At 44.9% G+C, this 18,452-nt stretch overlaps 1 protein-coding gene across 1 annotated transcript; it reads right to left on the bottom strand.

Moving 5' to 3' along the window:
• Positions 1–12,448: 12,448 nt before the first annotated feature.
• On the bottom strand, positions 12,449–16,046 carry LOC137941573 (uncharacterized). The gene is given in 2 exon segments (XM_068787045.1): positions 12,449–14,429; positions 14,432–16,046. Coding segments are annotated over 2 exon segments (1,287 nt in total). The 5' UTR covers positions 14,871–16,046; the 3' UTR covers positions 12,449–13,581.
• Between the last annotated feature and the right edge of the window lie 2,406 nt (positions 16,047–18,452).

Here is an 18,452-nt window from a genome sequence, read left to right as displayed (position 1 = left end):
AATCCCTCTTCCACTCACCGTATCAGATGTTGCATTGTCTCATTCAAGGCTAACGTGGCTGCCTGGAGATCATCAGTGCCCAGACGATTTTCTTCAATTGAATGACAATGTTCCTCCATAACTTGACGCAAATCCTCCTAGGAAGAGGATGTTATGGTCCTGGGGTTAAGTACTTATGTCTTCCGGTCTTAACAGACCGGTCTTTTGGGTAGTATTGGCTAGATGCTTAACATTTGGTATCAGAGCGGGCTCCCATGTCGCGAATTCGCATCCCCGAGGGGAGTTCCCCGGCGCGGGTGTCGCGAGCCCCGGACGTGGTGGGCGTAAGGGATTATGGGATCTTGACCCATCCCCCGTCGTTGAGTGTTAAGCCGCTTTAGACGTCGGCTCGCGAAGGTGTGGTGTGATGTTATGGTCCTGGGGTTAAGTACTTATGTCTTCCGCTCCTAACAGACCGGTCTTTTGGGTAGTATTGGCTAGGTGCTTAACAAAAGGCAATCCCGAAGGCTCATGGAAGAGGTCAGAGAACTCCTCTACCAGATTATCAATAGTATTGTTCGGGGGGTCCTGTGTGTGGATGGTGTGGATGCGGTGGGCCATGTCCACCTAACGCCCTGCAAAAGCACTTGACTACCGGCCAACACAAAGCTCATAATTAAAGCCAAAAAGTCCCACAGAATGGGTCCCAATGTTTGCAACCATTTAATGCCTAACACCATATCAAAGCCTGCCAAGGATATGACAAAAAATTCAGCATTAAATAAAGTAGAGCCAATGGAAAAAGTTATTGCCTTATTGATCCCATAGCTAGGGACTTTCTCCCCATTTGCCACTGACACGATGTTTGTCAGATGAGGAAGGACCAGTTACTGAAGATGTTGTGCTGCTATTAAGCTCAGAAAAATGTGTGTACTGCCCGAATCCACTAGTCCCACAAGTTCTTGGTCTAGGACTAGAGCTCGGACCTGCATAGTTTTGGCAGATTTCTACTCAGTAATAACATGGAAAGAAATCACCGGTGGTTCCTCCTCAAGAATATCATCTGTCTCCTCTATATCATCTGATTCTTTCACTTTGAGCCAAAACAACCTTTTACATTGGTGCCCCACCCGGTATTGTTCATCACAGTTGTAGCATAGATTCTTGGACCTCCGTTTTGCCATCTCCACACTTGTTGTTATGGACTCAATAAGACTGAATCATCTCCTTTACTTTTATTATTTATGTTGCTTTTAATTTCGAATTTTATTGATTTGTAATAAGACTTAAAGGTAGGGGTAGAATTGGGTTTTATAACCCTAACCTATGTTGATGTTAATTACCCTATTTAAGGGGTAAGGATGGATAAATAAAGGAAGTTCGGAATTAGCATAAACTAGGGTAATTTAGGTTCCTTCTAGGCTCTCTATTCTAGGGTTCTTGGTGTGAACTCTCTTGGGGGTTTGCTGCATCCATTGGGGAGTCTTTGAGGAGATCTTGGAAGGAAAAGGAAGAGGAATTACATTTCTCTTTCGACCTACAAGAGAGGTCATCTCTTTCACGAAAATTCTGGTTGCTGAATTGGTGTTGACGTCAAGAGGTATTTGGAGAAGGGCTGGCGTGAGCTAACTAGGAAGGAGGACGAATTCTAGTTATTGGATTGGTGTTGATGTCAAGAGGTATTTGCTAATCTTATTCCAAACATTAAGATTAGATTTATGTTTCTCTTTTACGTAAGGAACCAGTGCTGCATAAAATTGGAAACCCTACCTTGACGTGAGCCATAAGAAAGGGGGTTCCACGTTGGGGCCTCAAGGAGCTTCCTTGACTAGCTGGGTTCATTTATAATTAAGAAAAGGAAACTCCTTTTCAAGGGGAATGAATTCAGTAAAGGGAAAAGGGTTGTTATTGAGTCATTACAGCAAGTAAAACCCTCTTGTCTTGAATCATAAAAGAGGGGTTTCATATCTGAGTGCTTAAACAGTCCTTTAACTTGCTTGTTGCATCTATAATTGAGAAAAGGAACATCCTTTTCAATCCTAGCGGGAAAGGAGAAGTATAAGAGAGTTCTTTTCACAAAAACGTGATAAGAAACCCTCAAACAGTGCTAGATTCATATTCAACTCGCCGAGTTACTAGATCCATGGCTAGGGGCCGTAACAACTTGGTATCAGAGCAGGGTAACCCGGCAGAGAGAAGCACCAATGAATACTTTGAATTGATTGAAAGAAAATTTGATACTGTCCTAGAGAGGTTTTCAAAAATTGATATCGATATGGAGACCTTGAAGGGAAGGATGGATAGCATGGAGAATGCTCTAACTACTGGCAAGAAATTTTCTGCATTGGAGGAAAAGTTCACTCTCAGTTTGGAAACCTTGAAAGGAAGGATGGATAACATGGAGACTGGTTTGAGCACTGGCAAAAACCCAATTCCGGGAGACCATTCGCTGATCAGAGGGGGAGATGAGTTTACTAGACACATGAGTTTCTTGGGTCAGCAAGGACCCTTCATTCCGGGGGGACACCTCAACCAGGAGGGAGGGACTGTACCCCTCATTCCAGATCAGAGAGGAGGGGACCATTCGTATAACAGAGGGGGAGATGAATTTCTGAGGCGCACGAGTTTCTCAGGACAGCAAGGACCCCTCATTCCAGGGGGACACTTCTACCAGGGGGGAGGCACTGTTCCGAGGTATACTAAAATGGAATTCCCTACTTATAATGTGTCAGAAGACCCTTTGATATGATGTATCGATGCAAAAAAAATTTTAGCCATCAGCGAGTCCCAACCTATGACCGAGTCAGTTGTTTTCCACTTACTAGAGGAAGCACAACTTTGGTACTAGCTAGTTGAGGTTGATAGCGAGGTGGTAGATTGGGATGAATTTAAGCGACTGTGTTCTCTCCGTTTTGGTCCTCTTGCTTACAGTAACCCTTTGGGAGATTTGGTTTTACTACGCCAAACTGGGGCCGTGGAGCAATATCAAAAATTATTCCAGGAAAAATTAGCACGAGGCAACAGTATGGTACAAGTGGATCAGCAAGTTGCGCTATTTACAGCAGGACTGACAGAGGCCTTAAAGCTTGAGGTGGAGCTCTATGCACCTGTTGACTTATCCAGCACTATGAATATAGCTCATGCTTTAGAATTGCGACAGCAGGCACAGCACAGACGACTTCCAGGGTCACGGAAGCGCATTCCTCCGAGAAACAACCCGGGTATTACTTTGACAGGGGATCTGAGATCTAGTCATCCTACAACTCCTTATATAAAAAAATTGACAAGTGCTGAGATGGCGGAACGGCGGGCTAAGAATCTATGTTACAACTGTGATGAACCATATCGGGTTGGGCATCAGTGCCAAAGATTGTTTTTGATTAATAAGGTTGAAGATGAGGATGTCGAGGTAACAGAGGATATGATTGAGGAAGAACCACCGGACATCTCCCTGCATGCCATTACTGGGCAGCAATCGGCCACAACTACACAAAATGGGAGCGGCTCGACAACTTTCGCCAGGTCTAGCCAGCTTCCGAGCTTGAGGTCAAGCTCGATCTCCAAGGGGGGTAGATGTTATGGACTCAATAAGACTGAGTCATCTACTTTACTTTTATTATTTATGTTGCTTTTAATTTCGAATTTTATTGATTTGTAATAAGACTTAAAGGTAGGGGTAGAATTGGGTTTTATAACCCTAACCTATGTTGATGTTAATTACCCTATTTAAGTGGTAAGGATGGAGAAATAAAGGAAGTTCGGAATTAGCATAAACTAGGGTTATTTAGGTTCCTTCTAGGCTCTCTATTCTAGGGTTCTTGGTGTGAACTCTCTTGGGGGTTTGCTGCATCCATTGGGGAGTCTTTGAGGAGATCTTGGAAGAAAAAGGAAGAGGAATTACCTTTCTCTTTCGAGCTACAAGAGAGGTCATCTCTTTCACGAAAATTCTGGTTGTTGGATTGGTGTTGACGTCAAGAGGTATTAGGAGAAGGGTTGGCATGAGCTAAGCAGGAAGGAGGACGAATTCTGGTTGCTGGATTGGTGTTGCTGTCAAGAGGTATTTGCTAATCTTATTCCAATCATTAAGATTAGATTTATGTTTCTCTTTTACGTAAGGAACCAGTGTTGCATAAAATTGGAAACCCTACCTTGACGTGAGCCATAAGAAAGGGGGTTCCACGTTGGGGCCTCAAGGAGATTCCTTGACTAGCTGGGTTCATTCATAATTAAGAAAAGGAAACTCCTTTTCAAGGGGAATGAATACAGTAAAGGGAAAGGGGTTGTTCTTGAGTCATTACAGCAAGTAAAACCCTCTTGTCTTGAATCATAAAAGTGGGGTTTCTGTTATGGAGTCTATAGCATCACGAGTTACCAACAGGCGTCGGAATTAATGAATGTGTTTTTCAATTTCCATGTAATTGTTTCTTGGTTTGGTTTTGTCTTTGGTTTGGGTTGGTTTATCATTTATTGGTTTGAACCATTGACCCAAGAGGTCTTTAGGGTTTTGGACGTCCTCAACCCTATTTAAGGGGACGGCTAGGGTAATGAGAATCATGAATTGAGTTCACTTTAGTTAACGTAATTTAAATAAACAGGTCAAGAGCTCCTTCAAGCTCTCATCCGTTTTTCCCCCAATTCTCCTTTCCGAAATTCAATTCCCTTCAACCCCTCATTCCATCTCAACGTCAAGCAAGGTAATGGAAGGAAGAGCAGAGAGGAGGGTGACAAGATCCATGGATCGTGAGGATCCTAACAACGTGGTATCAGACAGGTCCACCCTCGGTGATTCCTCTTCTCCAGAGGACATACGTCAAGTACTTTTAGAACTTCAACAACGATCCACTCTTCAAGGTACTGAAATTTCTCACATCAATAATACCTTACAAACACTGGAATCATCTCTACAAACCATCCTCCGACAACTTGCTGCACTTCAAGCACCAACGCCACCACCAGCAACCAATTTTCAACCACAACCAGTTCCCCACCAACAATTCACACCACCACCAAATCCACCCCTGCGCCAACCAATGGGTTCAATGGCCACTCACGCACAAGGACCATCAACGGTTCCCAGGTACTTTAAACTTAACTTTCCTACATATGATGGCTCTAAAGATCCTTTACTGTGGTTCACGAAATGTGAACAATTCTTCTATCATCAACAAACGGAGGAAATGGACAAGGTTACTTTGGCCGCCTACCACATGCTCGATGAAGCACTCATGTGGTTCCATCACTACCGAAATGTCCATTCCATTCAGGATTGGCTGTACTTTAAACATGCTTGCCAGTTGAGGTTCGGACCTCTAGCTAGCAGCAACCCAGTGAGGGAATTGATCAACTATAAACAAACCAGCACCTTAGAAGTTTACCAAAAAATGTTCCAAGAAAGGTTGGCCCTAGCTAGTGAATTTGTTCCTCCTCACCTACATGTTCAGATTTTTAATGCTGGATTGACAGAGGCAATTAGATTGGAAGTGGAATTACTTGGTCTGACAGATTTGGACTCAGCAATGAATTATGCCAGAGTTGTGGAACACAAACAGAGAGTTCTAAAAGAGTCTTTACAGCGAAAACCATTTTGGAACAATAGAATACAGGGTACTGCATTTGGGCCACGTTTTGGGTCCTCTACCCCTAACCGAGCAGATCAGGCTACCAATGTGCCTCCACAAACTATGCCACGTAAATTTCTGACTAAACATGAAATGGACGCTAGAAAGGCAAATGGCCTATGTTTTAATTGTGATGAACAATTCCTGCCAGGCCATACTTGTAAACGCTTATTCAGTATTGAACTGTTGGAAGAAGATTCAGAAGAGCTTATTGAAAATGAAATTGTTGAAGAGGTACAGCAAGAACCAGAGCTCTCCCTCCATGCCATGCATGGCCTGCGTACTTCTAATACCATGCAGGTAAAGGCCAGGTTACATCATCTCATGCTACTTGCTTTAGTTGATTCGGGCAGCACACATAATTTTATCAGTGAACCAGCCGCGCAACAATTGGGATTGGCCATTCAACAACAAAGGGGACTCTCAGTTTCTGTGGCCAATGGGGCCAAAATTGCTAGTGTGGGGTTATGTGCTAACACCCCTTTCACCATTGAAGGGCATTCATTTCAAGCGGATTTATTAGTCATTCCATTGGCTGGATTTGATTTAGTGCTCGGGGTCAAATGGCTCCAGCTATTAGGACCGATATTATGGGACTTTCAGGCTCGGACTATGACATTTTCAGCACCACAGGGCCAGATTACATTACAAGGCATTGTGGCACAGGTCCCTAACGCACTTCACACTTTGCATATTCAACACACTGGTGATGATCAGTTAGCTCCTTTACTTACAGCATTTGCGGATTTATTTAATGACCCTACAGATCTAACACCAGTGCGTCATTGCGATCACCGCATTCGTTTAAAGTTGGGAACTGATCCAGTAGTGGTGCTGCCTTATCGTTACCCGCATATCCAGAAAGTTGAAATAGAACGACATTGCATGCATATGCTCGCTCAGGGTGTGATCCAGCCCAGTCGATCTACTTTCTCCTCACCAGTGTTACTTGTACGTAAAAAAGATAAATCTTGGAGATTTTGTGTCGACTATAGGCAACTCAACTTGCACACAGTTAAGGACAAGTTCCCCATTCCAGTCGTGGACGAGTTGCTGGATGAGTTACATGGTGCTACAATTTTTACCAAATTAGATTTGAAATCAGGCTATCATCAAATACGAGTTCACCCGGCGGATGTGGAGAAGACTGCCTTCCGCACACATCACGGTCATTTCGAGTTCCTCGTCATGCCCTTCGGTCTCTCCAATGCACCCTCCACCTTTCAGGCCCTCATGAATGAGGTCTTTTCATCACTTCTGCGCCACTATGTGTTAGTCTTTTTTTATGACATTCTGGTCTACAACAAAAATTGGGAAGAACATCTCCACCACCTCCATCAGGTATTTACCATTCTACGCTCTCATCATTTGGTTTTGAATAAATCAAAATGTTCTATGGGTACAATCTGAGGTGGCATATTTGGGCCACGTCATATCAGCTATGGGCGTGAAAGTTGACCAGAGCAAGATACAGGTAGTTACAGATTGGCCGATTCCCACCTCCACCACAGCATTAAAGGGATTTTTGGGCTTAGCGGGATATTATAGAAAATTTATCCAATCTTATAGCCAGATAGCAGCACCACTCAACAACCTGCTAAAAAAAATGCCTTCCACTGGTCTTCTTCCACAGAACATGCCTTTAACCTGTTAAAGGAGGCCTTAGCCTCAGCGCCAGTCCTACAATTAACAGATTTTGAGGCAGAATTTGTGGTGGAATGTGATGCCTCCGGGGGAGGTATAGGGGCAGTGTTACAACAATTGGGACACCCCATTGCTTATTTCAGCCGTCAGTTGGGACAACACCACCATAAGTTAGCTGCATATGAGAGGGAATTGATTGGGTTAGCCAAGGCTGTCCAAGACCTTATCTTTGGGGACGACCGTTTCTCATTCGTACAGATCATTGCAGCCTCAAGTATCTTCTTGAACAGCGCCTCACCACATCCCCACAACAGCATTGGTTAACTAAACTCATGGGCTTCGATTTTACGGTTCATTATAAGCCAGGTAGTTCAAATTTGGGGGCTGATGCCTTATCACGTCGAGATATTTCCGCCACACAAATTTATGCTATCAGTCACCCACGTGCACTGGTATTAGATTCTATTCGTTAGGAAGTACGTAAATATCTGGATCTCATGTCATTATATCAGGATATTCAACAGGGGACAGCTGCTCCTCATTGGACGATTCAGGATCGTCTCATTCTCTACAAAAATAGGATCTTTTTGCATAATACATCCCCACTTCTTCACACCATCCTGTCCTCTATCCATGATAACACACATGAGGGTCGACAGAAAACATATTTTCGAATCAGTCGGGACTTTTACTGGAAGGGCATGAAGAGCACAATTGCTGATTATGTAGCTGCTTGTCAGATTTGTCAAAGAAACAAGGCCGAATCTTTAAGTCCCTGCAACCTCTGCAACTACCATCTCAAATCTGGTCGGATATTTCCATGGACTTCATTGCTGGACTTCTCATTTCATCAGGTAAATCGGTGATATTCGTCGTCGTTGATCGGTTTTCAAAATATGGACACTTCATTGCTTTGGCGCATCCATATACTGCTGCTCAGGTCGCTCAATTATTTATGGACAACATTGTCCGATTACATGGAATTCCCTCATCCATTATCAGTGACAGGGATGCCATTTTTACCAGTATCTTTTGGAAGGAATTATTCAAATTACAGGGCACCTAATTGGCATTTTCGTCTGCCTATCATCCACAAACGGACGGCCAAACAGAGGTTGTCAATCACACGATTGAAATGTATCTTCATTGTTTTGTGGGGGACACACCTAGAAGATGGGTGAAATGGCTTTCATGGGCAGAATTTTTCTATAACACATCTTACTACACAGCACTGGGTACTACTCCTTTCAGGGTAGTTTATGGCAGAGATCCATCCACCTAGTCTGTTACCATATGAACCTGGGGCATCCAAAAGTCGTCACTTTGGACCAAGCATTAGCTGAAAGAGACGCTATGCTCACTGAGGTACGTACACATCTACAGGAGGCCCAACACTCTGTGAAACGCTTTTATTATAAGAAGCACCGAGAAGCATCTTATTTCCCTGGAGACTATGTGTGGTTAAAGCTTCAACACTACCGCCAGCTGTCCCTGACTGCATCAAAGTGCCATAAGCTGTCTCCTAAATATTATGGTCCATTTCAGATATTGGACAAAATTGGGCCGGTGGCATACCGCTTGCAGCTACCACCGGAATCAAAGATCCACAATGTCTTTCACGTCTCCCAGTTGAAGCCCTTCCAGGGTGACTCGCCCCTACTGCACACTCCACTGCCGCCACTACATGAGGGCAAAGTCCTTTCTATTCCAGCTCAGGTAATACAAGCACGCCACATTCAAGGTGATTGGGAAATTCTTGTCCAGTGGGCAGATGCCGATCCCAGTGACACCACATGGGAGCCGTTATCAGCATTTCGACTTTTATATCCTTCATTCGAGCTTGAGGACAAGCTCTTTCTCCAGGAGGGGGGTGATGTTATGGACTCTATAGCATCACGAGTTACCAACAGGCGTAGGAATTAATGAATGTGTTTTTCAATTTCCATGTAATTGTTTCTTGGTTTGGTTTTGTCTTTGGTTTGGGTTGGTTTATCATTTATTGGTTTGAACCATTGACCAAAGAGGTCTTTAGGGTTTTGGACGTCCTCAACCCTATTTAAGGGGACGGCTAGGGTAATGAGAATCATGAATTGAGTTCACTTTAGTTAACATAATTTAGATAAACAGGTCAAGAGCTCCTTCAAGCTCTCTACCGTTTTTCCCCCAATTCTCCTTTCCGAAATTCAATTCCCTTCAACCCCTCATTCCATCTCAACGTCAAGCAAGGTAATGGAAGGAAGAGAAGAGAGGAGGGTGACAAGATCTATGGCTCGTGAGGATCCTAACAGTTTCATATCTGAGTGCTTAAACAGTCCTTTAACTTGCTTGTCGCATCTATAATTGAGAAAAGGAAAATCCTTTTCAATCCTAACGTGAAAGGAGAAGTATAAGAGAGTTCTTTTCACAAAAATGTGATAAGAAACCCTCAAACAGTGCTGGATTCATATTCAACTCACTGAGTTACTAGATCCATGGCTAGGGACCGTAACACTTGTTAATTTTTTTATATATTACGGCGGGGAATTACTTCTATTGAGTACATAGTTATTGTGTTAGCTGTTTTAAGTTGTGGAGAAGCATTCTTGCCCCTGGATCCTTTGTGGCCAATGGACAGAGTTCTATCTATTATTTCTTCCTAAAAGATTCGGCTTATCATCAAGCGTTCTCATCTATTTGATAGAAATCCTTGTGAAGGCAGCAAGCAGAGAATGTTTTGTTATGTGATGTACACATCTGGGTCAACTGGAGAGCCTAAGGGTTTGTGGCACAGAGGAAGGTATCTTGAATCGCTTTTGTTGGATGCAAAGCTTATTTCTGATGCATGAAGGGGAGATTTTACTTTTCAAGACATCAATCAGTCTTATTGTTGTGGACTCGATAGCAGAACGAGTCATCAAGAGGTGGTGCGGTGAGTTGACTCAGGCGTAGTGACACAATGGAATTATGACTTAAAATGGCTTATGCGTACATGTCTTTTAATTATTTGATTCATGTAAGTAGGGAAGACTTAATGGCTTTCTTGTAATAACTCTATTTTCGGATTTAGCTTAAGGACTATCAAATGGAATGGAAAACTAAGAAAGGAATTTGGGATTTGCATTCTCCCTAAGGGACCAGGGTCCGCGTTCCCCTGGAACCCACGGTGTAGACTCCCGTCGACGAGTCTAAATCCCCCTTTCTGGCAACCCTTTCTCATCCTTTTTCACCCATGGTTATCACCAAATTGACATCATAAGGAGACCAAAGAGGTCTCGGCGACCAGGCTTTGTCCCAGAAATGCAAGTCGACTTCTCCCACAGACGAGTGACTCAATCCATGGTCAGAGACCACAACATCTTGGTATCAAAGCAGGCCGAAATGGGAGAGTCATCGAACAATGAAGATTGGAGATCTATCGTCAGAGAAATGATACAATCCAGGCAGGAAGAGACAGAGGGACATCTGGCGATTTTGATGGAAAGCAAAGTGTCTCAGGTAAAAGTTCAAATCCAACAAATTTTTGCTAAACTTGACAAATTGATGGGGGTAAGAAACCCCACTCCTCGTGAAGGGAGAAGGAGCCTTGCGGCTATACAGGGCGACCACTTTGTGGGTCGAACAAAGCAGACCGTAAATGGTATAAGCTCGGGCTCTGGTGGTGGGACCATCCCGAGGTACACAAAGTTGGATTTACCGCTGTTTAAGGGATTCGAGGACACCTTAATTTGGTTATATATGTTATGGACTCCATAGCATCTCGGGTAATAAACAAACATAGGAATTAAATTATGGAATTTAATTTTATATATATTGGTTTGGTTTAATTGTAATTCTCTTGAACTTGGTGACCCTCAAGTCAAATTTGTCATTTGCATCCCTATTCCTATTTATAGGGAAGAAGGGCTTAATGAAAGCAAGCATTGAATCAATTATAAAGTATAGGTCGGATTCTCTCTTTTGAGATCCAGGTCGAGCCTCCTCCAAGGCTCAACTCATTCTTCACCATTGCACGCACTAAACACAGGAAACTCATTCCCACGTCAAGAGCAAACCTGGAGGAAAGAGGAGGAAGAAGGGTGACGAGATCATGGCAAGGAAAGACCCTAACATCTTGGTATCAGACAAGTCCACCCTTGGGGATTCCTCTGTTAAGCACCTAGCCAATACTACCCAAAAGACCGGTCTGTTAGGAGCGGAAGACATAAGTATTTAACCCCAGGACCATAACATCACACCACACCTTCGCGAGCCGACGTCCACGGCGGCTTAACTCTCAACGACGGGGGACAGGTCAAGATCCCATAATCCCTTACGCCCACCACGCCCGGGGCTCACGACACCCGCGCCGGGGAACTCCCCTCGGGGATGCGAACTCGCGACGTGGGAGCCCGCTCTGATACCAAATGTTAAGCACCTAGCCAATACTACCCAAAAGACCAGTTTGTTAGGAGCGAAAGACATAAGTACTTAACCCCAGGACCATAACACCTCCCTTGAGGCATTGTGACCACATGATCTGTTTAAAACCAAGTTCCAATGTGGTGGTAGTTCGTCCGTACCAGTACCCACACCTTCAGAAGGACGAGATCGAGCGACAGTGCCAGGAGATGTTACAACAGGGCCTTATTCGTAACAGTTGATCCCCGTTCTCTTCACCTGTCTTATTTGTGAAGAAACATGATGGAACATGGAGGTTTTGTGTTGATTATTGGGAGTTGAATGATCAGATAGTGAAGGATAAGTTTTCGATTCCGGTTGTGGAGGAGCTCCAGGATGAATTACATGGGTCATGGATATTTACTAAATTGTACATATGGTCGGGATATTATCAGGTCCGTATGCACCCCTCCGATATCAAGAAGATAGTGTTCCGCATGCATCATGTTCACTTTGAGTTTGTGGTCATGCCGTTCGGGTTATCAAATGCACCCTCCACTTTTCAAGCTCTGATGAATGAGGTATTTAGCCCCTATGTTCGGAAATTTGTTCTTGTTTTTTCTTATAATATTCTCATATATAACAAGTCCACCAACGAGCATTTGGCGCATTTGCGGATTATTTTTGTGATAAGCCCCATTTCCAAGGATCAGCCACCAAACGATCTCCTCCTAGTTCCGGATCGGAAGATGTGAGGATAAGGCGGAATACTGAATTAACGAAGGAAGGAATAATTGAGCTTGTGAAGGGAAGCTCACCCTGGACCTCGTTAAGAAAGGGAGAATCTGACCTTACACTATTTCTATTGATTCAAGCTTGAATACATTCAGACGACCCTCCTTATAGCAAGAAGGACCATGACGCTAAACTTCCCAAGCTCAATTTCCCATGACGTCTATTCACTTCCCAATCTATACTCTTCCCAATCTATAACTTTTACTCTTCCCAAAACCTGACGCTAACCACCTTAACCCTTTCCCACAACTGATGCTAACCACCAACCATGACTAGCCCCATACATAACTAAAATTACATCAGACCCAACCCTTATCTTTACTTGAAAGTGACCCAACCTTGGTCCCACGTCTAGCAACGACTCTAGATGCTATGGAGTCCATAACATCACTCCCCTCCTGGAGAAAGAGCTTGTCCTCAAGCTCAAAGTAGGGGTAGAGGGCCTGAAATTCCGCCAATGATTCCCACGAGGCTTCCACCGGATCCATCTCCCCCCACTGGACTAAGATTTCCCAACGGTCATTGACGCGGCGAGCCTAGAAGATGTGATCTGGAGTGGGCACGGCGCAACCATCATGGAGGGGCGGCAGAGGAGGGTTCAACATAGGCGAGTTGCCCTTGAATGGCTTCAACTGGGAAACATGGAAGACATCATGAATGTGGGCGTCGGGGGGTAACTGGAGACGGTAAGCCATGTTGCCGATGCGCTCCCAGACCTAGAATGGGCCATAATACTTGGGAGAGAGTTTGTTGCGTTTGGACGCAGTGAGGGACAACTGGTGATACTGATGAAGACGCAGCCACACAGAGTCTCCTGGGCCATCATGGGGTTCTGCAGTAAAAGGGGAAGCTTCAGGTTGGTGAGGAGGTAGTGTAACACTTGAGCTCGCCCCCTTGGGATGAGTTGGGCACCCATATGGAAAAAAGGCTTGAGCAGCACCCATTTGTTGATCCTGGTAAAGCCCACCAGCAGCCACAACAGTAATGGTTGTGGACTCCATGGATATGGTACCCCTTCTGGCAATTCGAAGGTGCTGAATCAATATGTTCTTCATCCGCAACTCAATATGGTTGAGGTCTGAGGGGGCAGCCTGCACATGTCCATGAGGAGCTGGTTCAAGCATTAGCTGCTTGTGAAGTGCTTGGGGTAAAGTAGCATAACCATTGGGTGGGGCAAGCAAGCATGGAGTCACTCATTTGTGCCACTCATGAGGGAAACTTGGCGTTCTGAAGGTTCTCCTTCAAATATGACAAAAACCTTTTGAGTGGTTCCGGTTTTGGGACCTGCTTTAGTGTCTTGTCTGGATTTCAGTCCACTTGGCAAAACATCCCTTGTAGTACAACATGCAAGAGAATGAAAACGCAAGCAGGCACGCGGAATAATTGTTCGTAAGATGTTACAAGGAGAAAATCCAACCTGGGAAGCTTGTTGAAATAAAAAGCTGGTCCGTTCCATGCCACTTATCAGGTTTATGTCACTAAAGCCAATAGTACCCAATTTAGTAATTCCAAACACACTATTATGTTCTGCAGAAGGTAATAACCAACCATCTATATGAGCAAAGTCAAGAAGACCAAGCCGTTGAAATAATAAGGATGTGCCTTTCCGTATGGATTCTATGACATCAGTTGGGAAACGTGGAGGTGTGTGGTAAGTAACCTGCTGCGGTGGAAGATATTGTCTTCGGTAGTGGAAAATCTCATCCTCCTTGCTGTCATTACTGTCACTTAATTGCATCTCTAACGCAGATGGAAGGAGAACGACAGGATTGCACTCAGAACCAGAGCCAACATCAAGAACAATTGTTGTAAATTCACTCCCTCCATCGAGGAAAATTTCAACTAGGACTTTATCATCAATACCCTCAGAAATTACGTCATTTGCTTTCTTGATTGAATCTTCAACTCCATAGGCAACAATTACCCCATTACTTGATCCAGTCCTTGCAGGTTTTACGACGACTTTTCCTGACTGACTGTCTAAGGGATTCCTCGAGAACCACTCTGATAGCAAGCAATTGTCCATGTTATTTCCTGTAGCAGGAAACTTGGCACCGTTACAAATCCTTGTTTTCTAAGCTCCACAGAAGCATCATACTCGTCAAAGGCTTGTCGGCATTCCTTCGATCTTGTACCAACAAATGGAACATTTGCTTTTTCCAACAGGTCCTGGATACCACCATCTTCTCCACATCGACCATGAATCACAGGGAAAACTATAACCACGAAGGTAGCAAGGTTCTCTACAAATTCAGATAAAGACTGGAATCCTTGGGCAAGGTTTTCCAATTTAAAATCAAAATCAGCAGGTGTGTTCGAATATAGCTGGGCAGAAGATATTGCATAAGCATTCAGATTGCAATCAATGTAGTAGCAGAAGACATTCAAAGCAACTCCCTCCTGGGATAGAAAAGGGAACTTGCAGATGAAACCTTTCAATTGGAATTCCACTGCTATGGAGGAATAGTAACTGCACATGCTCGTACCACATCGAATTCATCTCCGGGGCACGCCGGGCGATTTCACCCACACCACCATCAGAGTCCTCGTCCGGTTTTGGCCATGGCCGTCCGATCAGCAACGACCCAGCAGTGTCTGCTTCCATCAAGGCCAGAGTCTCCACGGGGAAATCAATTGTTTTGATTTCTTGTGCTTTCCTATTCCCAACCCCGGCGTCGTCGAGAAGAATAACCTGAGGAAGCTTTCTTTGACGGATAATAGATGAGGGACCTGGCCGGAATCTGGCGGGGAGGTACTCTGTTCGGGAATTTTCAGTTTCCCTGACTGCATAGGTCACGATGCTGGGTGTCGGCTCTGGCATTCGATGCTTGGAGGTTTGAGGTCGACCCGCTATGGGACGGCCGAACAGATGCGCTAAGACGGAGGTAGTGTGGACCCGCTGAAATGATTTGCCGTGTCGAAAGCCCCACGGTGGTCGCCATTTCCACTTGCCCAATGAGCGATCCGTGTTGTCGTTTGCCTGTGGCTGATGGCGAACGGTAAATCGGGGATGAAGGGTCGAATAGGGCTAGCGCTCGTCGGACCGTACCGACGGGATTGTTGTCCCATAAACTGCCAAACTATCCAGTGCCAGTTTTTGCGTCTCCGGTGGGAGAGGTATAGCTTCCCGTGAGACAGGGGTTGTGGAATACCCCTCTGATGTCCACAATTTGGGGTCTCCGCCGTCTGATTTCGGAAATTGGGGGAGCTTTTCCGAGACAGGGAGCTCTCGAATTTTAGGCGATTGTGGTGCGGGAAGATGTATGGCGTCTAGTGAAAAAGGGTTTGATGGCGAACCACTTTTCATTTTTGCCGACGAAGGTTGTGCTGGGCGCAGAGGATTCAGTGTAGATGGAGGGGGTGGGGGTAGGTGGTCGGACTACCAATTGGAACTTCTCGGAAGTGCAGGATCCCTTGCCATGAACTCGTCCATACGAAGAGTGAATCGGTGAAAAGCCTTCCATAGTTCCTTTAGCTCTGTGCGTACAGTGGCGAGAGAGTGCTGGGTTTCCATTCTGATTTCGTTCACAAGATTTCTCACATCTGTAGGGGAAGACGAAGCGCCGACGGTGGTCCGCTCCGATACCAAGTTGATAAGCTCCATTTCCATGGATCAGCCACCAGACGATCTCCTCCTGGTTCTAAATCAGAAGACGTGAGGATAAGGCGGAATACTGAATTAACGAAGGAAGGAATAACTGAGCTTGAAGGGAAGCTCTCCCTGGACTTCGTTAATAAAGGGAGAATCCGACAAAACACTATTTCTATTGATTCAAGCTTGAATACATGCAGACGACCTCCTTAAAGGACCATGACGCTAAACTTCCCAAGTTCCTCAATTTCCCATGACTTTTATTCACTTCCCAATCTATAACTTTTACTCTTCCCAAAGCTGAAAGGACCATGACGCTAAACTTCCCAAGTTCCTCAATTTCCCATGACTTTTATTCACTTCCCAATCTATAACTTTTACTCTTCCCAAAGCTGACGCTAACCACTAACCATGACTAGCCCCATACATAACTAAAATTACATTAAACCCAACCCTTATCCTTACTTGAAAGTGGCCCCACCTAGGTCCCACATCTAGCAACGACTCTAGATGCTATGAAGTCCATAACATTTTGACCTACTACGAGCACATCAACTCTATTTGAAGAAATCCAAATGCTCCATTGCGGGTTTCACATGTTGCTTATCTAGGCCATTTTATATCACATGCGGGGGTCACGGTTGACCATGAGAAGATTAGGGTAATTAAGGATTGGCCTCAACCACAGTCTTGCTCTGCTCTACGGGGGTTTTTGGGTCTAGTAGGGTACTACAGTAAATTCATTCAGAATTACGGTCCGTTGGCTGCTTCCTTAACCAGTCTCCTGAAGAAGAATTCCTTTCAGTGGAATGAGGCGGCCACAGAGTCATTTGAGGCCCTCAAAGCAGCTCTCGCTTCAACCCCCGTCCTATAACTTCCTAATTTTGAAGAATTATTTGTGGTTGAGTGTGACGCCTTTGGTGGAGGCTTTGGGGCAGTCTTACAACAACAGTCACATCCGATTGCGTATTTCAGTCGACAGTTGGCTGTTCGTCATCACAACTTGGCTGCGTATGACTGGGAATTAATTGGGTTGGCCAAGGCGGTCCAACACTGGCGACCTTACTTATGGGGCCATGCTTTTCTCATCCAGACGGATCACTACAGCCTTAAATTCTTATTGGAGCAACATCTCACGACTTCGCCCTAGCAGTATTGGATCAGTAAGTTGATGAGATTTGACTTTTCGGTCGAATACCGTGTAGGAAGATTAAACAAGCCCGTGGATGCCTTGTCCCCTTATTTGGAACATCAGCAGCTTGTATATGCTATTAGTCAGCCTCAGTTCCTCATTCTTGACTTAGTAAGAGAAACCCATGCCACTCTTCTGGCCCTACAGGAGCTACACCATAAAATTTTAGAGGAGACGATGGAGTCTAAGTGGTCCATCCAAGATTCACTTATTTGCTACAAGCCACACATTTACATTCCACACACACCCGAGTTGATTCCTGCCATCCTCTATGCATACAATGACAATGCACATGAGGAAATTCAGAAAACTTTGACCCCTATTCGAGCAGACTTTTACTGGCAAGCCATGAAGACATCTATTGCTACATATGTCTCCGCATGTCAAGTATGTCAATGTCACAAGGTGGACCACTTAAGCCCCACCGGCCTCCTATAACCGCTAGCCCTTCCTACTCAAGTATGGGCCGATATTTCGATGGATTTTGTTGAGGGTTTGCCACAGTTATCCGGGAAATCAGTCCTCTTTGTGGTGGTTGATCGGTTCTCCAAGTATGGCCACTTTATTCCTATCGCTCATCCGTATACATCATCACGGGTCGCACAAATTTTCTTTGAGAAGATTGTATGCTTACATGGCATCCCAGAATCGATTATAAGTGATAGGGATGCGGTGTTCACCAGCACTTTCTGGCAGGAACTTTTTCGTCTGAGTGGTACGAAATTGAAATTCTCCTCCGCATATCATCCACAGACAGATGGGCAAACCGAGGCGGTTAACCATACCATTGAGATGTATCTAGGATGTATGGTGGGTGATCATCTGAAGTAGTGGGTTCAATGGCTGTCGTGGGCTGAATACTGCTACAACACTTCATTCCACTCCGCTTTGCAATCTTCTCCGTTCATGGTACTTTATGGCAGGGAATCCCCTCGCCTTCTGTCTTATACTGTAGGGTCAACCCGTGTGGACGCTATTGATCAGGCACTCAGGAGATCGTGATCAGGTGTTGGAGACTATCATAGAATGCCTACGCCGCGCATAGGTTCGTATGAAAGATCTCTACGACAAGGGGCATCGTGATGTCTCCTACGAGGTATGGGACTATAAGTGGTTACGCCTACAACAACATAGACAACAGTCCATTGGGAGACCGTCGCGTAATAAACTCTCCCCCAAGTTTTTTGAGCCTTTCCCCATTATCTGGCGTGTGGACCGGTGGCCTATCAACTACAACCGCTGGACACGGGTAAGCTGCATGATGTGTTCCATGTCT

The sequence above is a fragment of the Aristolochia californica genome, unplaced genomic scaffold (assembly GCF_029961685.1).
Source record: "Aristolochia californica isolate CCGP_79_NKW_82.1479 unplaced genomic scaffold, dmAriCali1.0.hap1 SCAF_10, whole genome shotgun sequence".
Classification (NCBI taxonomy): domain Eukaryota; kingdom Viridiplantae; phylum Streptophyta; class Magnoliopsida; order Piperales; family Aristolochiaceae; genus Aristolochia; species Aristolochia californica.
This window is presented reverse-complemented; position numbering and strand designations above follow the sequence as displayed.